Here is a 26,105-nt window from a genome sequence, read left to right on the forward strand (position 1 = left end):
GTCCTTGCTCAAGACCTCACAGCTGGGGAGGCCAAGCTGGAATTACCCGCTGCAGCTCAGCTCCAGGCTGAGGTCTACGAACCAGTGAACAGCCCAGCGTGAACCCCGACTTCCTCCACCAGTCACCCTCCCTGGGGCTGCCCCTAGAATAGCTTCTTCTAAGTTTGGCCAACAGCAGATGGCCTAGGACTAGAGCAAGGACAGGAAAAGGCCTTGTTCTCTGAAGTAGTGGTGCTAGCTTTCTGTAGCACTCAGTCTGAGCAGAAGCAAATTTAGGTAAGCAAGGCTGTTTGGAGGCCCTGCCCTCCATCTGAGGGGAACGTACCAGGTCCCTCCCAGCAAGAATGTCTCACCTTGACACAGCCCAGCTTCCCTTCCCTCTGCCCTAGACCCTAGGATAAGACAGGACAAAGAACTGGCTGAGCACAGGGGATTTTATTGATGGTACACGACAAGGTGGGGCTCCCTAGGCCCCTCCCCCCTTCAAGGGGTCTACATGGAAACTGTGAGGGGAGATTCAGTGTGGCGGGGGACTGAGTGTGGCAGGGACTCCCCAGCAGTGAGGGCCTCTCTCTTCCTCTTGTGCTCTCGCTGGGGCTGGTGGTCCAGGGGTCTTACTCCTTGGAGGCCATGTGGGCCATGAGGTCCACCACCCTGTTGCTGTAGCCAAATTCGTTGTCATACCTAGAAGATGAAAAGAGTCGTTAGGGCCCTTTTTCTGAGCCAGTCACCAGAGGGCGCCAGACTCTGCCCCACTTTTTAAGAGCCTGTCTCTGGCCCCAGCCACATACCAGGAAATGAGCTTGACAAAGTGGTCGTTGAGGGCAATGCCAGCCCCAGCGTCGAAGGTGGAAGAGTGGGTGTCGCTGTTGAAGTCGGAGGAGACCACCTGGTGCTCAGTGTAGCCCAGGATGCCCTTGAGGGGGCCCTCCGACGCCTGCTTCACCACCTTCTTGATGTCATCATATTTGGCAGGTTTTTCCAGACGGCAGGTCAGGTCCACCACTGACACGTTGGCAGTGGGGACACGGAAGGCCATGCCAGTGAGCTTCCCGTTCAGCTCAGGGATGACCTTGCCCACAGCCTTGGCAGCGCCAGTAGAGGCAGGGATGATGTTCTGGAGAGCACCACGGCCATCACGCCACAGTTTCCCGGAGGGGCCATCCACAGTCTTCTGGGTGGCAGTGATGGCATGGACTGTGGTCTGGAAAAGGAGGGAGTGAGGCCCTGCAGAGTGCTCCCCACATCACCACCCCTCTACCTCCCTCCCTACCTTGAAAAGAAATTATGGGAGAGCAAGTCCCCAGAACCCCCAACCCCCAGGGTTGCATGCAGCCCTGGCAGGGAGGAGGAGCCAGTCCTGGATGAGAAAGGCAGGAGCCTCAGTCCCATTCCCCAGCTCTCATACCATGAGTCCTTCCACGATACCAAAGTTGTCATGGATGACCTTGGCCAGGGGTGCTAAGCAGTTGGTGGTGCAGGAGGCGTTGCTGCAAACAAAGAGGGGGTGCAAATCAGGGGAGCGTGTCCACAGGGTGCCAGGCTGGCCACTTCTCCCCTGGCCCTGCCTTCCTCACCTGACGATCTTGAGGCTGTTGTCGTACTTCTCATGGTTCACACCCATGACGAACATGGGGGCGTCAGCAGAGGGGGCAGAGATGATGACTCTTTTGGCTCCCCCCTGCAAATGAGCCTACAGCAGAGAAGTAGACAGTTATAAACCCGGGTTCTGCCTCTGCAGGGCTCAGCCAGCTTCCCCTACCGCGGGCCCTCCTGCACTCACCCCAGCCTTCTCCGTGGTGGTGAAGACGCCAGTGGACTCCACGACGTACTCAGCGCCAGCATCGCCCCACTTGATTTTGGAGGGATCTCGCCTGTGGGGTGGGAGAGACAGGGACAGGACATGTTGAGGGACACCAGGTTACCACGTACCCAGGGGAGCCACACCACCCTGGCTGCCCCCACAGCACATTTCTCCCACTGCCTTCCACTCACTCCTGGAAGATGGTGATGGGGCTTCCATTGATGACAAGCTTCCCGTTCTCAGCCTTCACAGTGCCATGGAACTTGCCATGGGTGGAATCATACTGGAACATGTAAACCTGCGGGAATACGTGAGGGTGTGAAGGGACTGCCTGGCAGCCAGGTGGCTCGTCCCACACCAGCTTTGGGGCAGCACTCACCATGTAGTTGAGATCAATGAAGGGGTCATTGATGGCAACAATATCCACTTTACCAGAGTTAAAAGCAGCCCTGGTGACCAGGCGCCCAATACGACCAAATCTAAGAGACAAGGAAGAAGGCATGAGGGGAGGCTTCTCCACAGTATGGGAGCTGCCCTAGGACACCTCCCCATGAAGAGGGCGAATGCAGCATCTCCTTACCCCCAGGAGGGCCCAAGAGGTCGAACTGTATCTCCCTTAAGCTCCCCTGCCAGGCTGGCCTGGCTTTACGGCATGGCTGCAACTGAAGGCTCCACTGCTGCCTAACACCCCCAGTCATAGGAAGCCCTTTCCAGGAGAAGCGGCCATGTGGGGCACTGCCACCCACAGTCTGGGCACAAGCTTTGCACGTGGCATTCAGCACCCTATGCCACCCCAGGAATGCTTGCTGCTGCCTGGCTCAGCTTCAAACTGCACCTTTTAAGAAGACTTGGACACTCAGCATCACCAAACTCAAAGGGCAGGAGTAAAGGTCAGAAATTAATTGGACAGGGCAAGCCCACCCCTTCTCTAAGTCCCTCCTACGAAAGGGACAGAGATTGGGCCGGGGCGGGGGGAGTTGTTTTTTAACCCCCTAGTCCCAGGGCTTTAATTTGCAAGCTTCCTGTCCTTTCCCAGCTCTTTTCCAGAAATCAGGAGTGAGCACAGGTGTGTGTATGTGTGTGGGGAGAAGGGATGGGAGACAGCCCAAGCCCAGGCCCCCAGTTACAGAAAGGTCAGCAGCTATATTTATCCTCAGACCAGGGTGCGGTGGGAGATCTGGTTTCTGGAAGACGGAATGGGGAGAAGGGCAGGTTTCCCGAGGCTCCCAGACACCCAATCCTCCCGGTGACATTTACAGCCTGGCCTTTGGGGTCGGGTCAACGCTAGGCTGGCAGGGAAAGAGGGGAGCCATGAGGTGAGGCGCCGCTGCAGGAAGGGGCCACCGCCAGAGGGGCCATTTTGCGGTGGAAATGTCCTTTTCCAACTACCGGTGACTCAGCTCCCCCCGGCTTGGCACCAAGCCACAGCCACCACACCTCTGGAGGGAGGGGACACAGGAGGACGCCATAAACCCACTTCTTTGATTTACCAGAGAATTATCTAGAAAAAGCATCACCCGAGGGGAAATCGGGCTTGCAGCTCAGGGGCCGACTTGAGAGCAGGGGCCGGGAAGCCTCGCTCCACCTGACTTCCCCGCCGCACGCGACTCCACCCACCGAGGCAGGGGCGCAGGGTTAGTCACCGGCAGGGTTTCCTAACGTTGGCCATTCATTTCCTTCCCGGTTGCAACATGGCGGCCGCTCTGCCGCAGGCGCAGCCTCCGGACGGGGATGCACCCGCTGCGCACGAGCACCCCCCGGCCTGCGGTGCCGGGGGCCATGGGGGAGGGGCTCCTCTGCGACACGTGACCTCGCAGAGCGCGAAAGGAAAGAAAGCGTGCCCAGCTAGGGGTCCGGGTCGGATGGGATCTCGGGCGGGAGGAGGGACCTCCTGTTCCTGGGGACTAGGGAAGGAAGGCTCCGGGGAGATGGCGCCGCAAGAGCGGAGCTGCACCGGGCGCCACAGCCTGGGTGCGGGGCTCCGCCAGGTCCGAGCGCTGACCTTGAGCTCTCCTTGCCGGGCACAGCTACCCTACCCCGATACGACAGCAAAGACCCGGAGCCTGCAAGGCTCGTGGACGCAGTTCGTGGGCGGCCCAGGGCACCCCAGCCACCCACGAACTCACCCGTTGACTCCGACCTTCACCTTCCCCATGGTGTCTCAGGGATGCGCTGCGCGGAGAGAGAGAACGGTGAGCGCCTAGTGGTCCCGGTCGACACCCACGCCTCTCCTCCCCTCCCCTCCCCCCCACCAGCCTCCATGCCCAGCCCGCGCCGCATCACGTCCTCCGCCCGCCCCTGCAATGCGGAGGCCGCTAGGCCCGGGCCCGGGCCCGAGCTCGCGCCCGCGCCCATGCCCACCCCGCAGCGGCGCGAACCCGTCCGGCCCGCGCCCGCCCCTGCGGCCTTCAGCCCCGTCCCTAGCCTCCCGGGCTCCTCTCCGCCCGTCTTCACCTGGCGATGCAAAAGAAGATGCGGCTGACTCTCGAACAGGAGGAGCAGAGAGCGCAGGGGGAGGCTGCGGGCTCAATTTATAGAAACCGGGGGGCGAGGCGGCAGGCGGTGACTCTGACCCCGCCTCCCGCCGGGCTCAGCCAGTCCCAGCCCAAGGACTTGAGGCCTGAGCTACGTGCGCCCGTAAAACCCCGAGTAGCCGGGCCCTGCTTTCTCCCTGCTCTTTTTTTTTTTTTTCCGCAGCCGCCTAGTTCAACTGGGCACGCATCAAGCGTGTGGGCCCCGACGGAGGGGGGAAGGGTCTGAGACTGGCCCGATGGGAAGGTGATCGGTGCTGGTTCCCAGGACTGGAGTGTGGGCAGCAGGAGACTAGGGAGTCAAGGACGGGGGCCGTTACACGCACGGATGAAACAGGACTTTGGGAGCGACTGAGATGGGAAATTGGAGCCGGAGCCCTGCATGTCTCGCGGCTGCACGCGGCCTGCCCCCTCCCCTTTCTTTCAAAGGCTGAGAGGCGGGAAAGTTGGGGAACTTCTCCTCGAGGCTCTGCGGTAGTGACGCCGGAATAGCTGAGGCAAAGGGCTAGGAGGGGCCCGTGGGCCCTTCCCAGCCCCCACTTCCCCCTCCCCATCTCCTGGCTCCTGGCCTCTCTGGGACCGAGGCCTGGGCTGGGCACTGGGCAGTGGGGGCCTGGAGAGGAAGGAGGCTCGGGAGGCGGCTTGAGGGGGAAATTTCTGCACGGAAGGTCACGATGTCCTGCAGCCTTGTAGCCTGGACCTGATGATTAGGGCAGACAGTCCAGGCCCTGTGTGCGCCAGCGGCTCTCCCCGGGCTGGGGCCCCAGGCGGAGGACAGGATGGCTGGTGGGGGCCCAGAGGCCTCCCACAAAGTCACTCCTGGAGACCCGTGGGCTGTGCTGCCTAGGGTGAGAGACAGTGCGCCTTTCACTCCATCCAGCCCGGGGCGAAGAGCGGGACGTGAGGGCGGAAGTCCCTCCCCGCCCTGGGACGTGCAGGCGAGCCAGGAGCCAGGGACTCCCCTTCACTGGCTTCGCTGGGGGATATTGAGGGCAGGGTGAGTCAAGAAGAGGGAAAAAGTGGGAAAAGAGGTCTTGGGCACATGGTGGGAACAGGCCCCCTGCCCCTTCCCACAGGGTATCCATTTCTCTAGTAGGAGGGCAGAGGGCCAGGTTTGTGAGTGTGGGATGCGAGCGTGCTGAACACTTGGAAGGAAGGGGGTGGGGTGGCCCTGGCCCATCAGCAGGTGCATGGGAGGGGGATCCTGGGCCTCTTTGCTGGCCCAGCATAACCTGACACCAGCCCCCTGCCCTTCTAGCTAAAAGCCGTTTGCTAAGTTTAGCCCGCCTGGTGATAATCTTTGCTTAAAAGACACCCACAGGACTCCAGTCCTCGTCCCTGCCTTTCTGGGATTGCCTTTCCTCCTGAGACCCAGAACCCGGCTGTGTCCTCGTCTGGCTGCCATTGGCATGGTTGGTGCGGGCTTTTCACAATGACCACCCAGAGCAGAGTAGCAAGAGCAAGGCAAGAGGGTCCTTAATGGTGGAAGGGTGGGGTGGGGGAGTGGAGGAAGCCCCACCTCTGACTCAGCTATTCCTGCATCCAGGACCATTAACCCTTTCCCATCCAGAGCGTTAAGAGCACCTCCATGCTCCTGCACCACCCAAGCGTGATTTGGGGGCGCCATCTTCCCCTCTGTCTCATGTCATTTTTCATTACTGTCTTCTCCCTGCAAAGAGGGAGCTCAGTGCCCAGCGAGCACTACTGACGTAGTGTGCTGTTGTCATGACAGCCGAGGCACCAGTGTGGTCACGACAGCCAGCTCACAGCCTCCGGTTCTAAGGTGACTCAGCAGAGAAGACTTGAGGAGCTGGAGAGGGGTGGGCAGGCTTCAGGAGCAGCCGGCCTGCAGCATAGCCCGCGCCCCCTGCAGACCTGGGAACAGTGAGGAATGCGGGAGACAGACGTTGTCTCCTGCAGAGCTGGAGGGGATCATGACCTGACCTGCCACCAGCCTGGCCCAGTCTGCTGCCAGCCTTTGGAGATGGGATTAGGGAACACGAGTGGGGGTGGGGTGAGGCACAGAGAGGAGAGCAACCCTTGGTCTAGAGCAGGTTTTCTCAACGGTGACACTATTGACATTTTGGGCTGTGTAATTCTTTGTTGAGGGGCTGCCCTGTGCACTGTAGGATGTTTAGCAACATCCCTGGCCTCCTCCCACCAATGCTGGTAGCATTCTTCCCCCACAGGCTGTGACAACAGAAAAGGCCCCAGGTGTTGTCCAATGTCCTCTGGCAGACAAAATTGCCCCCGTTCAGAAGCGCTGATCTGGAGCCGAGGCACTGCATAATTCTCCCCAGAGGCTGGCTGGTCACTGTGCAGGGTCCGGAGGTGGAGAGGGGAAAGGTGGCAGTGACGGGGCAGGAAGCTCATCTGCCACCCTGGGACAGGCCCTAGTTCTCTGGGCTCACTCATCTCTCTCTGCACTGATAACCCTCTCTCTGCTGCGTGAATCTGGGCTAATGTGAAAGATGAAACAAAGATAAGCTTAGGAAAAAATGTCTAAAAGTATATAAAAACATTTATTCATTAGAAAACAAGGAGACTGGCAAACATATTCCAAAGTGAAAGCAGCTCAATGCAGTTCAATTAGGCTAATTTAAGAGAAAGGCCTTGCATTTTAAAGACTGTGTATGTATTTTTTTTTTTTTTGAGACGGAGTTTCACTCTTGTTGCCCAGGCTGGAGTGCAGTAGGGTGATCTCAGCTCACTGCAACCTCTGCCTCCCGGGTTCAAGCGATTCTCCTGCCTCACCCTCCCGAGTAGCTGGGATTACAGGTGCCCGCCATCACGCCTGGCTAATTTTTTATTTTTAGTAGAGACAGGGTTTCTCCACGTTGGTCAGGCTTGAACTCCCGACCTCAAGTGATTCACCTGCTTCGGTGTCCCAAAGTGCTGGGATTACAGGCGTGAGTCACTGCACCCGGCGAGTGTTCTTTGTTTTTTTTTTTTTTAAAGACAGACAAATATTTTACAAGGGAAACAATTCGAATTCCAGGTCACCCTACAAGACCCCTGCACTGGGAAGACAGGAGCGCGCTTCCTAGGGTCTGCGCTTGCGAGCCGATGCTCTGAGAATGGGGGTTGTTTTCTTGGGTGTCTCGTCTTCTGTCATCTCTGCTGAAAGATCTATGCAAAGAATTAGAGGAATAAGAAAAAGCTGAGTCATAAAGATGGTGAAAAATAGGTATCAGACAACAAGTGGGACAATCCCACACCACACTGCAGAAATAAAATCCAGGCTGTACGGGACAGAGCATCTACACTCAGGCCCCCACAGCGGGTCCTGTGGAAACCAGCCCTCCGCACCCTAGCTGCGTGCCTTCTGGACCGGGGACAGGCGGGAGCATCATACCTTCCTCACTGGACTCATCGCTTGAGAAGACAACTTTGGGTTTCTTTTTGGAAGCTCGCTGCTGGGTGTTTGGATGCCGACGGGTAGTACGGCGGGGCTCTGGTGTGACAAAGTCATTGTCTGAGGCTGTAGAAGCCAGAGGTTGGTGCCTAGAAACTAGAAAAGGCAGGAAAATGTGATTTAAAAAAGAAGAAGAGACAAACCACTGCAGGAGGGGAAGGCCCAGTCTGGTCTCGCCAGTACAGCCTGCCTCACGCACCAGTGGAGGGTTTCTTGGCGGGTGGGGCTCTCTGGCTACCTGCTTGGCCAATCGCAAGCTCGTCGATTCCATCCAAACCTCTGGTATGACAGGCCCGAAGCTTCTGCTCAAATTCATCTATTACAGCCTGGAGGGAGAAAAGGCGATGAAGAGCAGGCCTGAAAACAGTTACTTCTGATTAAAAAGAAACAAGGCCATGGAAGACATGGAGGGCCTTAAATGCACATTACGAAGAAGGCAAGCTGAGAAGGCTCCATGCTGGATGGGTCCAGTGATACATTCTGGAAAAGACAAAGCGGTGGCAACAGTAAAACGATCGGGGGTTGTGAGGACAGAGGGATAACCAGGTGGAGTGCAGGGGATTTGGAGGGCAGTGAAGCTCTTCTGTAGGATACTGCAATGGTGGGGACGTGTCATTACGTACAGCGAACCCCAGTGTAAACCATGACTCTGGGAGGTGAGGTGTCAATGTAGGTTCAGCGTAACCAATGTACCTCCCTGGTGCAGGGTGTTGACGGTGGGGAAGGCTGTGATGTGTAGGAGCAAGGGGTAGATGGGGACTCCCTGTACTTTCTGCTCAATTTTGCTTTGAACCTAAAACTGCTCTGAAAAAGAAAGAAAAACTAAAACAAACAATTGGATGAGACGCTGCTTTGGTTGTGTTTTTGGAGTAATAAAAAAAGAACTGGCCGGGCGCGGTGGCTCAAGCCTGTAATCCCAGCACTTTGGGAGGCCGAGACGGGCGGATCACGAGGTCAGGAGATCGAGACCATCCTGGCTAATACGGTGAAACCCCGTCTCTACTAAAAAATACAAAAAACTAGCCGGGCGAGGTGGCGGGCGCCTGTAGTCCCAGCTACTTGGGAGGCTGAGGCAGGAGAATGGCGGGAACCCAGGAGGCGGAGCTTGCAGTGAGCTGAGATCCGGCCACTGCACTCCAGCCTGGGCGGCAGAGCAAGACTCCGTCTCAAAAAAAAAGAACTGGAGAAAGATCTGGTCTTGGGTCACTCTGGCAATTTGGTTGCAACCAAGCTGGGGATAAGGAGGACGGGAACGTGACTGTAAGAGCTGGAGGCTGCCCAGGGTCGACAGATGTCTCAGCCAGCCCGGATCCTGTCCCGCACTGCTCACCTTGCTCTCAGGCTTGGCCCAACGTCGCAGCTTGCCCACAACTGACAGAAAAGCACTGAAGATGGACTCATCTGACAGTTTGTCTCCAAAACAGTCAAAATTGTCAAGCATCTTGCGGAGGCCTCGCTCTGTGAGGGGCAGCTGTGACACACAGTAGGCCAGGTCTCGCTGCTGCCGCTCAGTTCTGCAGACAGGAAGGGCTTTGTGAGGAACTGCGAGATCCAGCCAGTAAAGGCTCAACCTTCCCCATCAGCCTTCCCAGTCCCAGGGATGCCGTGGTGCCAGCAGGGAAGGGGTGGGGGATGGACCTTTCTCCCCTGCAGGGCCCTGCTCAGTACAAAGAACCCTCAGGGAGGGCAGATACCGGGCTGTGCGGAACCGTTGACACAGCTTTTCCACCAGGCTCTCTGTCTGCTTGTCCTTGGTGATATAGGAGAGGAGCTGTCTGCAGGAAGGGGAGATGAGGATGTGCGATGGCCCAGGGCCAGCTCTGCCATCCACCAAGACCAACCTTGGACCCTCCCCCAGCCCCATCTTCCCTGATATTCTCTGCCAGGGCCTCTGCCTCACCCCTCCCCTTCAGCAGAGTCCCATTCAGCAGAGAAGGACCCCCCACCTCAGGAATTTTCACTGTGAAGGGACATTAACAGGAACAGCTGCTCAGTAGTGAGTGCTACTGTATGCCTGCCACCATGTTAGGAACTTTATCTTATTTAATATTTTCAAGAACTAAGGGTTAAGTATCATCAGCCTCAGAGGAAGAGGAAATAGGCACAAAGAGGCTAAGTTATTGCTGAAGGCTGTACAGCTAAAAAGTAGCCGAGGTGGAATTGAAATACAGGTGTGTCTGATTCCTAAGCCTGTGCTATGTGGAAAATGTGCCCCAGGGCCCAGGGAACAATACTTCATGATGGTGTGGAAAGGCTCTTCCTCCACCCCCAGCTCGGGGTCTGACAGGCGGCTGATGATATCTGGAAGGAGATTATAGATTGCGTTGCCCTGTAAGACAAGAGAGAGCCATGTTAAGGAGATGAGGTGACCGACATATTCACTCTGCAGCAAGCCCTCAGTGCCTCGCTGCCTCTCACCTTGTGGGAGAGCTCGCTGAAGAAGTTCTTGGCCAGGGCAGCAATCTGAGGCTCGGGGTCGATGAGTAGCACTGCCATCTCGCTCACCTGCCCCTTCACCTTCACCATGTCCTTGAGGATCAGGTGGGTCATCACCAGCCCCGCTGTTTTCCGCACTTGCTGAGCAGGGTCCCGGAGGCTAGGAATGGAATTGCGGGTCATGGGGACCGAGACCTCTGGACTACACCCTAACCGTGGTAGAAAAGGCGCTCCGCCGGAATGGATCATCCCATGCTCTGCCACTCCAGAAACAGCCAGAAAGCTGTCTAGAGTTGAAAGCTGGAGTGGGGAAAAGGGGTGAAGCTTCTAACCAGAAGTGTCAGTCCCACTGGGGTGACTCTTAGCCAGGGGCCTGTACAGATCAAGTATCAAGTATCAAGCAGATGTTCGCAGTGATGCCAAAGCCTAGGGGAAGAGCCCTGGGGATTCTCACACTGACTCTGAACAGACTCCAGAGCTCTTGGGAACTGCCACCACGTTGTGAGGGGTCTCTTACCGCGCATACAGATGAGGAGTCCAGGGGTCCACCAGATTGGGAAAGCGGATGGCCAGATCCCCAGTGGCAACCATGAGGTTAGACCGGACAATGGGAAGTGGAGACTTTTCCAGCATGGTGAACAGAAGACGAAGCTGGGAGTCACAGAAAGTGGCACTAGGAGCAAGAAGAGGATCATCAGGGAAGCCACTTCATCCCCATCTTCCGTGAGAAGGTGGTACCAACCCCACGGCCTACCTGATCATGCAGAACTTGCCAAGGGCAAGTGAAGCAGCTGCAGAGAGGTCTGGGTTGCTATAGAGGCCTGGGTTGTTGCAGACTTTAAGCAAGAGTGGAACGAAGGCAGCCAGTGTCTGTTTGCCTGTTGGAAGAGTAAGTGCAGGTTTGGGACAGGTTTTCTCAATTGGGAAGAAACTGCCGAGTGCAGCAAGTTTTCTCACCATCCAACAGTTCCATCTCGCAGATGCCGCGGATGAGTTCTGCCTCTGTGTCATCTGCTGTTGCCCCAGCCAGCCCCAGCTCCTCCTCCATGGTGGTCTCAGAGCTCGTATTCTAAAGGGAAGGAAGGCGGGGATCATGGACACGCAGACATCATTTCTGATTCCAGCCCATACTTTATTTGGCATGAACAATGTGAGGAAGGGCAAATTCTACAAAACCATTTAGAGAATTGTCAAATGTGTCTGTAAAGAGAAAGGATTCCTGAATTAAACAGGGAAACAATGAGGTCTCCATTTGTTTTTAAGTTGCCAAAGTGTGTTTCTACACCTCTTCCTCATGGAACACATGGTTTCCTATGTATGGTAAACAGATATATCATGCCAGACAATGGTTCAAAGTCACAGAGGTCAGACTTTTCTCCAGTGCTGCAAGGCTCTGTGTCTTATTTGTCTGCAAGACATCACTGCCTCTAGTGGAGAGAACACAAGGCCCCATCCCGGGCCAGGCCAGCAATGAAGGCTGATGGAAAAGGCGGGCGGGTATGTGCATGTTCTAACAAACCCTGCCTCAGACAAAAAGCCTCTATCTTATGCTGAGGTGTCTAACTCCACACTCTGCATTGACCTGAATCTTTCCTTCCTGGGTGATCACTGACAGTTTCATCATTGTTCACACGAACGTTTCCTAGGGTAGTAGCCACAGAGACGCAGAAATTCTTCGCTTCATGTAATAGCAGAGGAGCAGATTGCCGGAAGGGGATCAGCCCAGCTCTGAGCTGAGGTAATGAGATAATCTGGGAAGGGCTGAGGACATTCACACACCTTCTCCTTGGGATCTTTGGTCTTGTGCTCCTGCTCTTCCCGGAGAACTCGGCGCCGACAGAGCTCTCCACTCACTGCCTGCTCCAAGTGGACCAGCTGCTGCAGAGCCACATCCCCAGCCAGGGACAGCAGGTTCATCAACAGGAAAGTGGGGAGCATTGCGGGGGACTCCTCTAGAGGAGAGGGAGAGGGAAGGCGGGCAAAGAGACATTTTTAAGTCCCATCAAACCTGAATCTGATTTTTACTGATCTTCCCCTTGCTCACGTGCTATTCGAACTAGTGAAGTCAGAGTTGGGGGTGGGAACTGGCCCAACTTCAACTTGGACAAAACGAGACAGCGTACACTAAGGGTCGCTGCAGACGGTGGTGGCAGTGGCTCCTGGCCCTGCAGGGAAAACAGAAGCTGGCTGCCGCGGTGGGTCAACCCCTGCCCACTTACTCGGGTCCTCCTGACTGGTTCTCTTCTCTTCTAGCTTCTCCAGGGCCTGTTTTGCACAGCCCTGCAATATCTGGGCACAGATCACCTCGGGGCCCTCTGCCAGTTGGTAAATGAGGGTCACTGCCACCTCTTTGAATGGGATCCACAGTGGGTCTGGGTGGACAAAGCCTGCAGGGGAGAAGGGAGAAGTTGTTCACTGCAACGAAGGGCCCAAATCTGCCCAAGGCCTTTCCCGAGAGCTCACCTTTTGTGACCGTCTCCCGCAGTCGCTCAAACAACCTGTGTTCCTGAGGCAGCCGGAAGGGGGGGTGACGTTTGCCCAGAGAAGGCTGTGGAGAACAAGACAACGTGGGTGTGTGTACATGGTGGACACAAGGATCTCCACTCTCCTTAGTTTGGAACCACCCCCACATACCTTCCTCCTGTCAGAGATGTTGGCAATGGCATGGCACACCTGCTGGGCCAGCCTGTAGTCCTGTGGAAGCTTCTCATCCAGCCCTATGCCCACCAGTGTGTCTAAATTGCTTCCCACAATTTCTGGCTTTCCTCTAGGGGAAGGAAGGCACAGAGTGAAAGGCAGTCATGGACTGGACTCAACAGGGGAGAAAGGACCAACAGGGATAGGTCCCGGCAGCCCACGCGGTGTCTAGAGCCTTGGAACACTATAGCGAGGCTCTGGCGCAAGGCCAGCCCCTTGCGTCCTGTTGCTTTACTGAATCCCACTACTTCTACTAGGCAAGAGGGCTGCTACGCTCACTATTCTCTTTTCCATTTAGGTGGCATTACAACTCACAGCAGAGCTCGGCTGGGCCTCGCTGTGACAATGTCACTGAAGGAAAAGGAGCCTTCTCAGAACCTTCCTTTGCTCTCCCACCCCTTTGCCTGAGGATTTGAGCCTCACCGTGCCATCATGCCAAGAAGCATGACAGAGGAACAGCGCTCCAGAGGACAGCAGGCGACCTTCTCAGTGGCCCGCTCCCATAGCAGCTGGGTCACTGCTGGTTTCAACTCATCGTTCCGCACAAACTCACAGAGCTAAGGAGAAAAGAAAAAGGGCTCAAGCCAAAAATGAACAATTCCTTGATCTTTGGTCTGCTTTTCTGAAGATGATATTGAGAACCTGAAGTAGAAAAAAGAAGTATTTAGGAAAGGAAAAAGAAAGAGGAGGCTCAAAATGTAAGGCAGGGGTTTGAGAGGCACTTCTCTTGCCATTCTCTACTTTTGTCCTCTCATGACTGCAGAACTATTTTCTTCAAGTGACATATCGAAACTGACCTTTTGGGTTCCGTGTGGGTCCATAGTTCTAAGTCTGGAGATTTCTAACAGGTTTTCTTGCCGTTATCACAAACTCAACATGTCTAACATGGAAGCCATCATCCTTCCTTGCCTTTTTATTTTGCCAGTGGTATCAACACTCTATCAGTTACATATGCTTAAAATTTCAGTCACCTAATTTGTTTACAAATCAGTCACTATTTTTCCTTTAAAAATTTGTCTTCAATTAAGCCCATTCTGTCGTGATTTCTCCAATCCCCAAGTCCAGCCCCTCGTTACTGCCCACTGCAGCAGCCTCCACCGGCTTTCCTGTCCCATGGGTTGGTCTCAGCCTCTGCTTCCCCACACCACTTCTGCTGCACCCCAGTTTGTAGCTGCTCTCCCCTGCCTCTTGTAGGGCTGTTGCCAGTAACTGGCCTATGACATCGTGGCCAATCACCACCACCAGGCTCTTTTCTTTTCCCCAGTGAGGAGAAAAATGTGGCTGGCAGGAGCACTCTTCCCAGCGGGAGCTGGAGGTCAGTGCCACCTCCACTCTCTGTGCCCACAGTACAAACGCTACAAAGCAGAATGGTCTCACTCAAATGCTGGCTGCCTGGCTAGCACAGTTAAAGTCCTAGACTCCTGAAGTCATTCAGGGACTTTCACAGTTTAGTTCCAACCTACATTCACAACTTTCTTACCTTTTCCAGGTAATTTTTATTTTTATTTTTTGAGACAGCCTCCCTCTGTCGCCCAGGCTGGAGTGCAGTGGTGCGATCTCGGCTCACTGCCACCTCCACCTCCTGGATTCAAGTGACTCTCCTGCCTTTGCCTCCCGAGTAGCTGGGACTACAGGTGCCCACCACCACACCTGGCTAATTTTGTTGTATTTTTAGTAGAGACGGGGTTTCACCATGCTGGTCAGGCTGGTCTCGAACTCCTGACCTCAGACCTCAGGTAATCTGCCACCTCGGCCTCCCAAAGTGCTGGGATTACAGGCATGAGCCACCGCGCCCGGCCTTTTCCAGATAATTTGAACCAGAACACAATCTTCTTTGTTCTACAATGTGAACTGTGCTTTTTCTTGGGTTCTGTTTGAAATGCCCTCCCTCCTTGCTGATTCTCTAAATCCTACTCATCTTTCGAGACCCAGCTTAAGTCCTACCACCTTCAGGAAGCTTCCTTGACCATCTTACCCCAAACCGCTCTCTTTCCTACTCTGTACCCCTCAGTAGAACACAGAAGTTAAGAGTATGTTTTCTAGAGCTCTTACTGCCCGAGTTTGAATCTCAAACTTTGCCACTAACTAACTGTAACCAGCCAAGTTCAGTAACTTCTCTATGCCTCAGATTTCTCATTGTAAAATGCAGGTAATACTACCTCACTGGGCTTTCATGAGGATTAAACAAGTTACTGTAACATGTGAGTGCCTGTCATATATGAAATACCATATAAGTGATGTTGTTATGTTATTGCTGTGACAACCATTACCTATACGACTTATTCTGGCACTTTATTATCTACCTACTGCATTGTTCTAAAAATGTTCTGTGGTTTTTGACTACTAACTAGACTGTTGGTTCCTTTAAAGTTGGGAACATGAAAGCAAATAGTCTTATACTTCTTTCTGGGGCTAAGTAAATTGCTAAATACATAGTAATAACTCAATAATACTTGTTGACAGGCGCGCTGGCTCACACCTGTAATCCCAGCACTTTGGGAGGTTGAGGCGGGTGGATCATGAGGTCAAGGGTTCAAGACCAGTCCAGCCAACATGGTGAAATCCTGTCTCTACTAAAGACACAAAAAATTAACCGGGCATGGTGGCACATGCCTGTAATCTCAGCTACTCAGGAGGCTGAGGCAGGAGAATCGCTTGAACCTGGGAGGCAGAGGTTGCGGTGAGCCGAGATTGCGCCACTGCACTCCAGCCTGGGCAATAGGGTGAGACTCCATTTCAAAACAAAAAACAAAAAACCCCAAAAATACTTGTTGAATGAATAAAGAAAGAGAAAGCAGGAAGCCTTACAATTTCCTCAAGACACTGAATGGTCCCAACCGAGGCATCCACTAGCAGCAGAGAGAGATTCTGAATCAAAGCCTGGGCCTTGGCTCTGTGGGAACAGCAGAGATCAGCGGTCATTTTAAGATTGGGAAGCTGAACTTGGCCAACAGTGATTAGGGCTATCCCACCAGTGTTAAATAACTACTCTCCCTGGAAACCGAGCCCCACCCTAAACCCCATTATGATGGACTGCCTATGGATCTGGAACTCCTTGGGAGAAATGCACCTCTTCCTTTAGGAGACAAGGAAAGTCCTGTGAGAAGCTGACCTTGGAAAAGTCAGCAAAGGCAAAAGTACCCCATATACCTGGCAGAGTCCCCTTTGGGGTTGAGGTAGAGTTGGCGGAAGGCATTAAGCACAGCTTCCCGGACACCAGGCTCCTTAGACCAGATGAGAGGCAGCATACGGCGCACCCCAAACAGGGCCTGGGGTACCCCAAATTGGAAGACCATCACAAAGAATTCAATCACCTCCTGCACCACTGAGAGAACATGTACAAATGTCACCCATCTACTTCACAAAACCCCCTCAATACCTAAAGACAGAACCTTTCTGAATGTAGCAAGATGCAAATGGAGGCCTTCCTCATTTTCCCTGAGAATGTCGACTCCTCCTGTAATGCCTTGCCATGAAATACTATATGCATTAAAATGTATAAGCTGTAAGTGTCTAGAGGAAGCAAATAGAAATCAAGAACCCCTGCCTTTTTTCTTTCTTTTTTTAAGACACAGGTTCTTATTCTGTTGCTCTGGCTAGAGTGCAGTGGCATGACCACAGCTCACTATAGCCTCAAACTCCTGGGCTCAAGCAGTCCTCCTGCCCAGGCTTCCGAGTACCTGGAACTACAAGTGTGTACCATCAAGCCCAGCTAATTTTTGTTTCTTTGTAGAAATGGGGTCTTGCGATGTTGCCAGGCTGCTCTCGAATGCCTGGCCTCAACCTGTCCTCCTGCTCTGGCCTCCCAATGTGTTGGGATTACAGGCATAAGCCATTGCGCCCAACCGAGAACCCCTGCCTTTTAAAGGAGGAGATAGATGTATCAATAAAATATAGACAAGAACTCCAAGATCCATGACCGGGTGCAGTGGCTCACACCTGTAATACCAGCACTTTGGCAGGCTGATGCAGAAGAATTGCCTGAGCCCAGGAGTTGGAGACCAGCCTGGGCAACAAAGGAAGGTCCCGTATCTATTATTAATAAAAATTTAAAAAATTTTAAAATCCAAAAGAACCCCAAGGCTGTCCTTACAGAAAGGGACTCTGGCATACCTGTAGTTGTGTTTTCATACATCATCTTGCTGGTAATGCCAATGGCCGCTGTCATCTTCCGGGAGAAGCTGTAGGCATCCTGCAGATACTGCACCAGCATCTCCTGCTTCACCAGTTCATCACTTCCCCTGGACTCCTCAGGCTCCAACACACTGGGCTTATTTTTACAGACAGTCTGTCCTGTGACCATGTTTCCTACAGACTCCTGGGGATTCTTTTCTTGTGTGGAAGCTGCTGGGCCTAAGGAGTTAGAGAAGTACAGGATGGTTTCTTTCGTTCAAGGGGATACAGGGGACTCCAATAGCTGTCAACATTCCTGGATATTGACTTATTTATTATTTTATTATTATTATTTTTGAGACAGAGTCTCGCTCTGTCACCCAGGCTGGAGTGCAGTGGCAGGATCTCGGCTCACTGCAAGCTCCGCCTCCCAGGTTCATGCCATTCTCCTGCCTCAGCCTCCCGAGTAGCTGGGACTACAGGCGCCCACCACCACGCCTGGCTAATCTTTTTTGTCTTTTTAGTAGAGACGGGGTTTCACCGTGTTAGCCAGGATGGTCTCGATCTCCTGACCTCATGATCTGCCCACCTCGGCCTCCCAAAGTGCTGGGATTACAGGCGTGAGCCATGGCGCCTGGCCTACTTATTTATTTTCCTTCTTTTTTTCTTTTGAGATGGGGTCTCACTCTGTTGCCCAGGCTGTGCAGTGGCATGGTCACCGCTCACTGCAGCCTCAACTTCCCTGGGCTCAGGTGATTCTCTCACTTCAGCCTCCTGAGCAGCTGGGACTACAGGTGTATGCCATCACACCTGGCTAATTTTTTTTGGTATCTCTTATAGAGATGGGGGTCTTGTCATGTTGCTCAGGCTGATTTTGAACTCCTGGGCTCAAGCAATCCTCCTGCCTTGCCCTCCCCAAGTGCTAGGATTACAGGCATAAGCCACTACATCTGGCCCTGGGTATCTCTTTTCACAATGTGAAGATATGAAATTAGAACTTACTCTAAAATATCTTAATTTCTCAAAAACTATACCTAAAGTCCTCTATGGTCTGGACAGTCACCCTGTGACTATCAATCTTAGGCCCATGGGCTGCTTCCATTCCAGAGCAAAGGCAATGCCAATTCATCTCTGGGCTCTTCAGCACCAGGTTCTGTTAACCAGGCCAATGATGGCATAAAGTAAATGCTCAGTAAATACTAGTTGACATGTGTTATTTATTGGCTGAAGAAGGAAAATGATTACCTTTGAAGATAAGTCCTAAGATATTCAAGAGCCTGGTCTCCTCTGACTCCTCTGGGTCTATATGACTGAAGGGTTCGGACTCCTGGAAGTGGCCTGTGGCTTCTCGAGTGAGACTGATGGCCTGCCTGAAAGAACACGAACACCAGCCTGTCAGCACCCAGAAGAATGTCACTGCAGCCTTTCGTAAGAGAGCTTACCTCACGATTCCATCAAGTCCCTGGACCTACTGCCCAGAGAAAAGGAGCACTTAACATGCTTAAAAAGTCGTGACAGCACCTGCTAAGGGGTAGGGCTCAAAACACTTCCTATTTTTTGCCCCGACTGCTCATCTGCAAACATTTTTCTTATTTCTGAAGCTGCAAGGCACTACTACGGTCTTCAAAAAAACTCCAATAAGGCTTTGTAACGTTTTAAAATCATAAACCTACTCCAAACACCTGTTTAAAACTTTTCCTAAGTTTAGAAACAATAAACTTTCAATAATTAGTTAATTCAGGCACATCCAGACAGTAAGATTCTATGTAGTCATAAAAAATAATGGGGACATGTGAGCCCAGGAGTTCGAGATCAGTCTGGGCAGCACAGGAAGACCCATCTATACAACAAGTGAAAAAAGTTAGCCGGGTGTGATGGTGTGTGCTTGTGGGCTCAGCTACTCGAGGGAGCTGAGGTGGGAGGATCACTGGAGCCTGGGAGATCAAAGCTGCAGTGAGTTGTGATCATACCACTGTACTCCAGCATGGGCAACAGAGTGAGACACTCTCTCTCTCAAAAAAAGATGAGAGTGGGAAACTATGTATAAATGTGTGTGTATATATATATATATATATATATTTTTTTTTTTTTTTTTTTAGAGACAGAGTATTGTTCTGTCACCCAGGCTGAAGTGTAGTGGCATGATCTTGGCTCACTATAACCTCTGCTTCCTAGGTTCAAGTGATTCTCATGCCTCAGCTCCCCAAATAGCTAGGATTACAGGTATGTGCCACCACACCTGGCCAATTTTTGTAATTTTAGTAGAGATGGGGTTTCGCCATGTTGGCCAGGCTGGCCTCAAACTCCTGGCCGCAAGAGATCCACCAGCCTTGGGCTCCCAAAGTGCTGGGATTACAAGTGTGAGCCACTGCACCCGGCCATCTATAAATTTCTTTTTTTTTTTTCTTTGAGACGGAGTCTTGCTCTGTCACCCAGGGTGGAGTGTAGTGGAGCAATCTCGGCTCACTGCAACCTCTGCCTCCTGGGTTCAAGCAATTCTCCTGCCTCAGCCTCCCAAGTAGCTGAGATTACAGGCATGAGCCACTGCGCCCAGCCATAAATATTTTTAAAAACCACTGAGACACATAGTTAAGTGAAAAAAACAAGATGGTAGATCAGTGGGTACAGAATTCTATCAGTCATGTAAAAGGGGGAAAAAAGAATACATGTTTGACTGCTTATCTACATGTCATCTTCTTGCCATGTTGCCCAGGCTGGCAAAAGCCAGGCATGGTGGTGTGTACCTGTAATCCCAGCTACTTGAGAGGCTGAGGCAGGAGAATCGCTTATTTTTTAAAATATGTTTCCGCTTTTAACAAAACTTAAAAATCATTTAAGTCAGGCACGGTGGCTCACGCTTGTAATCCCAGCACTTTGAGAGGCCGAGGTGGGTATATCCCTTGAGTCCAGGAGTTCGAGACCAGCCTGGGAAACATGGCAAAACCCCATTTCTACCGAAAAAAAAAAAACAAATACAAAAAACTTAGCCAGGCATTGTGGCGCACACCTATAGTCCTAGCTACCCGGGAGGCTGAGGCGGGAGGAACACATGAGCCTGGGAGGTGGAGGCTGCAATGAGCTCTGATTGTGCCACTGCTCTCCAACCTAGGTGACAGAGTGAAACCTTGTCTCAAAAAAAAAAAAAAAAAAAAAAAATCAAAAGTTTTGTTCTCAGCCAAGTGTGGTGGCATGTACCTATAGTCCCAGTTAGTACTTGGGAGGCTAATGTAGGAGGATCACATCAACCCAGAAGTTCAAGTTCAGCCTGGGCAACACAGTGAGGCCCTGACTCCATTAAAAAAAAAGAAAAGAAAAGGGCCGGGCGCGGTGGCTCAAGCCTGTAATCCCAGCACTTTGGGAGGCCGAGACGGGCGGATCACGAGGTCAGGAGATCGAGACCATCCTGGCTAACATGGTGAAACCCCGTCTCTACTAAAAAATACAAAAAACTAGCCGGGCGAGGTGGCGGGCGCCTGTAGTCCCAGCTACTCGGGAGGCTGAGGCAGGAGAATGGCGGGAACCCGGGAGGCAGAGCTTGCGGTGAGCTGAGATCTGGCCACTGCACTCCAGCCTGGGCGACAGAGCGAGACTCTGTCTCAAAAAAAAAAAAAAAAAAAAAAAAAAAAAAAAAAAAAAAAAAAAAAAAGAAAAGAAAAAAGAAAAAGCAAGTTTTGTACCAATGTATGTTTATTTATTTATTTATTTATTTTATTATTATTATTTTTTGAGATGGAGTCTTGCCCTGTGACCCAGGCTGGAGTGCAATGCATTGATCTCGGCTCACTGCAACCTCCGCCTCCTGAGTTCAGACGATTTTCCTGCCTCAGCCTCCTGAGTAGCTGGGATTACAGGCGCCCACCACCACGCCCAGCTAATTATTGTATTTTTAGTAGAGATGAGGTTTCACCATGTTGGGCAGGATGGTCTCGATCTCCTGACCTTGTGATCCGCCCGCCTTGGCCTCCCAAAGTGCTGGGATTACAGGCATGAGCCACCGCACCTGGACTGTTTAAATTTGTAACTGGAAGCAATACAACTCTGGATTTGTAATCTGAATACTTGGGGCCAGCTCTGCTATTTACTTAGCTGTTTGTGATGGTCAAGTTATCTAACTTGATCTCTGTTTCTCCTTATCTGCAAAATGGGAAAGACAATCTGATAATATCAGCTACCTCCAAAATTGTGTAAAGAAACCATAAAACGTTATACAAACTTAAGGCAGACAATATAAAAAGCAGAGAGGAAAAGCTGCTGGTTGTGAGGCAAAAAACTTAGTTATTAAGAACTTAAGCTCCAGCATTTACTGCTGAGGATTTCTGAAGGAAGGGCAAAATCTTTAACATGAGAAGAAACCTTCTTCAGGCTGGGCCGGGGGGCTCATGCCTGTAATCCTGACACTTCAGGAGGCCGAGGCAGGCGGATTGCTTGGGCCCAGGAGTTCGAGACCAGCCTGCACAACTTGGCAAAACCCCATCTCTACCAAAAATATAAAAATTAGCTGGGCACGGTGGTTCATGCCTGTAATCCCAGCACTTTGGGAGGCCGAGGCAGGCAGATCACCTGAGGTGGGGAGTTCGAGACCAGCCTGACCAACATAGAGAAACCCCGTCTCTACTAAAAATACAAAATTAGCCAGGTGTGGTGGTGCATGCCTGTAATCCCAGCTACTTGGGAGGCTGAAGCAGGAGAATCGCTTTAACTCAGGGGGGCGGAGGTTGCGGTGAGCTGAGATCGCGCCATTACACTCCAGCCTGGGCAACAAGAGTGAAATGGTTTAAAAAAAAAAAAAAAAAAAGTGTGTGTGTATATATATATGTGTATTAGCCAGGCTACTCAGGAGGCTAAGTGGGAGATTGCTTGAGCTCCAGCAGGTTGAGGCTATAGTGAGAGGCTGCAGTGAGCTGTGATTGCGCTACTGTACTAGAGCCTGGGCAACAGTGAGATTCTGTCTCAAAAACAAACAATCCTGGCCAGGCGCGGTGGCTCAAGCCTGTAATCCCAGCACTTTGGGAGGCCGAGGCGGGCGGATCACAAGGTCAGGAGATCGAGACCATCCTGGCTAACACGGTGAAACCCCGTCTCTACTAAAAAATACAAAAAACTAGCCGGGCGAGGTGGCGGGCGCCTGTGGTCCCAGCTACTCGGGAGGCTGAGGCAGGAGAATGGCGTGAACCCGGGAGGCGGAGCTTGCAGTGAGCTGAGATCCGGCCACTGCGCTCCAGCCTGGGCGGCAGAGCGAGACTCCGTCTCAAAATAAAAAAAAAAAACAAACAATCCTCTTCTAATTGACAGGAGAAAATACTAGAATGCTTGGTGGAACATGCACTTATAAAACTATAGTCTCTATTTTTGCTTTAGCAAAATAAAAAAGAGAGACACGAAAGAAACATAAGGGACTCAAAGGGCAAACAAGCCACTCTCCAGCCTTTTAAAAACAGCCCAATTAAGTAATAAGTAAATAAATACCAAGTAACTTGTGGCTGAGGTTTAAGAATACTTGTTGGCGGGCGCGGTGGCTCAAGCCTGTAATCCCAGCACTTTGGGAGGCCGAGACGGGCGGATCACGAGGTCAGGAGATCGAGACCATCATGGCTAACACGGTGAAACCCCGTCTCTACTAAAAAATACAAAAAACTAGCTGGGCGAGGTGGCGGGCGTCTGTAGTCCCAGCTACTCGGGAGGCTGAGGCAGGAGAATGGCGTGAACCCGGGAGGCGGAGCTTGCAGTGAGCTGAGATCCGGCCACTGCACTCCAGCCCGAGCAATAGAGCCAGACTCCGTCTCAAAAAAAAAAAAAAAAAGAATACTTGTTGGCAGCTGAGTGCAGTGCCTCACGCCTGTAATCACGGCACTTTGGGAGGCTGAGACGGGTGGATCACCTGAGGTCAGGAGTTCAAGACCAGCCTGGCCAACATGGTGAAACCCTGTCTCCACTAAAAATAAAAAAAATAAGCCAGGTGTGGTGGCGCGCGCCACTTGGGAGGCTGAGGCACGAGAATTGCTTGAACCTGGGAGGCAGAGGTTGCAGTGAACCAAGATCGTGTCACTGTACTCTAGCCTGGGCAACAGAGTGAGTGAGACTCCATTTCAAAAAAAAAGAAAGAAAAGAAAACAACTTGTTGACGGCTATAAAGGCTTTTGTTGTTAAGTTCTAGAGTCACAAAAACACTAGGAGAAATCTTTTCTCTAAGATGAGGATTCATACTAGGTTTGAAGATTAAGGTAGTATTAAGCATGTTTGATATTATTAGCTCATGAAATTTAGAATTAGAAAGTCCTTAGAGATCATAAGATCTAATCAATTTCTTATTTTATAGATAATGAAACTGAGGCCCAGAAAGTTAAGCAACTTATTCAAGATCATGCAACTAGAACTTATTTATAGGTGCTCTTCTTCAATTGAAGGAGGACTAGTGTTCAATTACAATATTGTTAACATTTAATTGTTTCCGTCGTTTCTTTAAACATTTATTTATTTATTTATTTATTTTTTTGAGACGGAGTCTTGCTCTGCCGCCGGGGCTGGAGTGCAGTGGCCGGCTCTCAGCTCACTGCAAGCTCCGCCTCCCGGGTTCACGCCATTCTCCTGTCTCAGCCTCCCGAGTAGCTGGGACTACAGGCGCCCGCCTCGTCGCCCGGCTAGTTTTTTGTATTTTGTAGTAGAGACAGGGTTTCACCGTATTAGCCAGGATGGTCTCGATCTCCTGACCTCGTGATCCGCCCGTCTCGGCCTCCCAAAGTGCTGGGATTACAGGCTTGAGCCACCGCGCCCGGCTCTTTAAACATTTATAAAGTAGAAACACATGCTTAATTGTGGACTATGCCTATAGTCAGACCATTACTACATGAAAACATCTACCATCATCTGGCGGCAGCATATCTGAGTGCAGTTCATTTAAAAGAAACATATAAGTTTCTCAAAAGTTAACTCTAAACATAAACAGATCATGAAGAATATCCCATTCTTTTGCCTACTTGTAACTAGCTTTGGCAAGCAGTTGATGGATGCGTCCTTTCACCTCTTCAGTCGTCTCTGTATTGGCAATTTGCTCAGGAATCTCCTCCTCTCCCTGGGGAAGCTGTAGAAGCTGCTGCAGGGTAGACTTCAACTCTGGCAGCATGGCTTCCCACTCCTCCTCTCGGTCCAGCACCGCAGCTAAATTAGAGTGTCACTCAGTCTCTTTCATTGGAGGTTTTTATTTTTATTTTTTTTTGAGAGGGAGTCTCGCACTCTCGCCCAGGCTGGAGTGCAGCGGCGCCATCTCGGCTCACTGCAAGCTCCGCCTCCCGGGTTCACACCATTCTCCTGCCTCAGCCTCCCGAGTAGCTGGGACTACAGGTGCCCGCCACCACGCCCGGCTACTTTTCTGGATTTTTAGTAGAGACGGGGTTTCACCGTGTTAGCCAGGATGGGCTCGATCTCCTGACCTCGTGATCCGCCCACCTCGGCCTCCCAAAGTGCTGGGATTACAGGCCTGAGCCACCACGCCCAGCCACACTGGAGTCGCGCTCCTCCATTGCAAGGAGAAGCCTGTCTGGGGTTGGGACTCCAAGGCAGTAACTACTTACAAGCTGCTGCAGTTCGCCTCTGGGCCCTCATCTCTTGTAATTTCTGGGTCTCCTTCTGCAGTGGTCCAGCAAGGTCAGTATCACTAAGCTATCAGGTAAAATGAATAGCAGGGTCAGTAAATGACATACTTTCATACCTGTTTCCATTTAATTCCTTCTCTTTTGGTGGACCAAGTCTACTTACCTTGCAGGAAAAAGGATTATTGGCTAGAAAACTGGCCAGCAGCTGGATGGCATTTTTACATACTAGCACTGACTTGTCTGCCAGACGTCCCACAGCTAAAGCCACCACTGCCTGGAAACGTGTCAAGGGGAGAGCCTGTGTAGGATAGGAAGAGAAGAATCTGCTCAAGTCCCACATCATCCATTTTGTTCAAGATGATCTTTAAGAATACTCTAAACTGAGCTACCCACTCACTCTAAATTACCTTTCTACAGAATATAAATTAGGAGTACTCCTTGTAGCGGTAAGACACATTAGAGTTCTTAAAGGGAGCCAGATATCCTTGTCCTTGGTAGAGGAAGACTTTTACTACTGATAATAAAAATGTGAATTCTAGACTTTTTGGGGCAGATATTTATCTTCAACACTAGACTCCTCTTTACACTGGTATACAGAGAGGTACCATATGTCTTTGCCACATAGAAGGTTGCTTACCTTCTGCTGGACAATTCGGGTGAAGAGCTGCAAAACACGGCTCCGCACAAAGGAGTTGACATCATGGCCATGGGCTTGTAAAGTATCCAGGAATTGGTCTCTGGTGTCTCGGGCTGCTGCTTCCAGTTGATCGCCATTGAGAACCTGCAGCACCATCTCTGCCATGGCTGCGAGCACAGCATTACGCATCACGTAATTCTAAGAGAGAGCAGCACAAGGGGGTAAAAGCTTTAGTCAAGGCGAAGCTTGCTTGTGCTTGGCCATAACTTTTTCGATTAACTGACTAGGTATTCACTCCCAAGGTCACAGGAAAAAGCTGAATCCCGAAGAGGACTTGTTGCTCAGAGAATGCTAGAACAAACAAGGGCCAAAACCAATTTTTCCTCATAGGGCTCACACAGGAAAGCATGGTAGTAGCTAAATAAAAAAATCACATCCACTCACCAGCGCACATTTGAAAAGCATTTTTTACTACCTTTCAGCTGAGGTCTCAAAGCCTTTGTTATTTATTTATTTATTTATTTTATTTTTTATTTTTTTGAGACGGAGTCTCGCTCTGTCGCCCGGGCTGGAGTGCAGTGGCCGGATCTCAGCTCACTGCAAGCTCCGCCTCCTGGGTTTACGCCATTCTCCTGCCTCAGCCTCCCGAGTAACTGGGACTACGGTGCCCACCACATCGCCCGGCTAGATTTTTTGTATTTTTTTAGTAGAGACGGGGTTTCACCGTGTTAGCCAGGATGGTCTCGATCTCCTGACCTCGTGATCCGCCCGTCTCGGCCTCCCAAAGTGCTGGGATTACAGGCTTGAGCCACCGCGCCCGGCCTATTTGTTTTTTTTTTTGAGACGGAGTCTCACTCTGTCGCCAGGCTGGAGTGCTGTGGCA

General features: G+C 51.7%; 2 protein-coding genes across 10 annotated transcripts in view; both read right to left on the reverse strand.

The window, feature by feature from the left end:
- Window positions 1–416: 416 nt before the first annotated feature.
- Window positions 417–4,369, reverse strand: GAPDH (glyceraldehyde-3-phosphate dehydrogenase). 3 transcript variants are annotated; one of them, XM_033223097.1, is made up of 9 exons: window positions 4,259–4,369; window positions 3,931–3,976; window positions 2,184–2,283; window positions 1,996–2,102; window positions 1,784–1,874; window positions 1,578–1,693; window positions 1,409–1,490; window positions 792–1,204; window positions 417–684 (listed from the first exon to the last, which is right to left on the reverse strand). In XM_033223097.1, exons 2-9 carry the CDS (start codon window positions 3,957–3,959, stop codon window positions 615–617), a joined length of 1,008 nt encoding a protein of 335 aa, XP_033078988.1. In that variant the 5' UTR covers window positions 3,960–3,976; window positions 4,259–4,369; the 3' UTR covers window positions 417–614. The 3 variants fall into 3 exon arrangements, with proteins under 3 accessions (XP_033078988.1, XP_033078989.1, XP_033078987.1); XM_033223098.1 differs by having other exon boundaries at window positions 417–680; window positions 788–1,204; XM_033223096.1 differs by having other exon boundaries at window positions 1,996–2,283.
- A 2,467-nt stretch (window positions 4,370–6,836) lies between these two features.
- Window positions 6,837–26,105, reverse strand: part of NCAPD2 (non-SMC condensin I complex subunit D2) — a 39,962-nt gene continuing 20,693 nt past the window's right edge. For 2 of the 7 annotated variants that reach the window (XM_033223085.1, XM_033223084.1), the window contains exons 11-33: window positions 25,223–25,420; window positions 24,749–24,883; window positions 24,565–24,652; window positions 23,971–24,151; window positions 18,242–18,366; window positions 16,997–17,236; window positions 16,034–16,208; window positions 15,692–15,776; window positions 13,307–13,440; window positions 12,821–12,953; window positions 12,650–12,734; window positions 12,406–12,573; window positions 11,966–12,138; window positions 11,144–11,255; window positions 10,941–11,064; window positions 10,704–10,859; window positions 10,169–10,346; window positions 9,985–10,079; window positions 9,445–9,525; window positions 9,081–9,264; window positions 7,950–8,076; window positions 7,691–7,846; window positions 7,145–7,464 (exon numbers count right to left, since the gene is read on the reverse strand). In XM_033223085.1, coding sequence (XP_033078976.1) covers window positions 7,379–7,464; window positions 7,691–7,846; window positions 7,950–8,076; window positions 9,081–9,264; window positions 9,445–9,525; window positions 9,985–10,079; window positions 10,169–10,346; window positions 10,704–10,859; window positions 10,941–11,064; window positions 11,144–11,255; window positions 11,966–12,138; window positions 12,406–12,573; window positions 12,650–12,734; window positions 12,821–12,953; window positions 13,307–13,440; window positions 15,692–15,776; window positions 16,034–16,208; window positions 16,997–17,236; window positions 18,242–18,366; window positions 23,971–24,151; window positions 24,565–24,652; window positions 24,749–24,883; window positions 25,223–25,420 — 3,219 coding nt within the window. In that variant the 3' untranslated portion in view covers window positions 7,145–7,378. Of the gene's footprint in view, window positions 7,465–7,690; window positions 7,847–7,949; window positions 8,231–9,080; window positions 9,265–9,388; window positions 9,526–9,984; window positions 10,080–10,168; window positions 10,347–10,703; window positions 10,860–10,940; window positions 11,065–11,143; window positions 11,256–11,965; window positions 12,139–12,405; window positions 12,574–12,649; window positions 12,735–12,820; window positions 12,954–13,306; window positions 13,441–15,691; window positions 15,777–16,033; window positions 16,209–16,996; window positions 17,237–18,241; window positions 18,367–23,970; window positions 24,152–24,564; window positions 24,653–24,748; window positions 24,884–25,222; window positions 25,421–26,105 lie in introns of those variants that run through there. The other 5 variants (XM_033223086.1, XM_033223083.1, XR_004440078.1 and 2 more) reach the window with 5 other exon arrangements.

Source organism: Trachypithecus francoisi, unplaced genomic scaffold (assembly GCF_009764315.1).
Source record: "Trachypithecus francoisi isolate TF-2019V2 unplaced genomic scaffold, Tfra_2.0 Lachesis_group11, whole genome shotgun sequence".
Classification (NCBI taxonomy): domain Eukaryota; kingdom Metazoa; phylum Chordata; class Mammalia; order Primates; family Cercopithecidae; genus Trachypithecus; species Trachypithecus francoisi.

Excerpts from the sequence above, each read along its gene's own strand:
- GAPDH (XM_033223096.1), bottom strand. The coding sequence starts at position 3,959 with ATGGGGAAGGTGAAGGTCGGAGTCAACGG. Across the intron at positions 1,491-1,577 it reads AACAGCCTCAAGATCGTCAG|CAACGCCTCCTGCACCACCA; the intron begins GTGAGGAAGGCA and ends CTTTGTTTGCAG. Across the intron at positions 1,205-1,408 it reads GTATCGTGGAAGGACTCATG|ACCACAGTCCATGCCATCAC; the intron begins GTATGAGAGCTG and ends CTCCTTTTCCAG.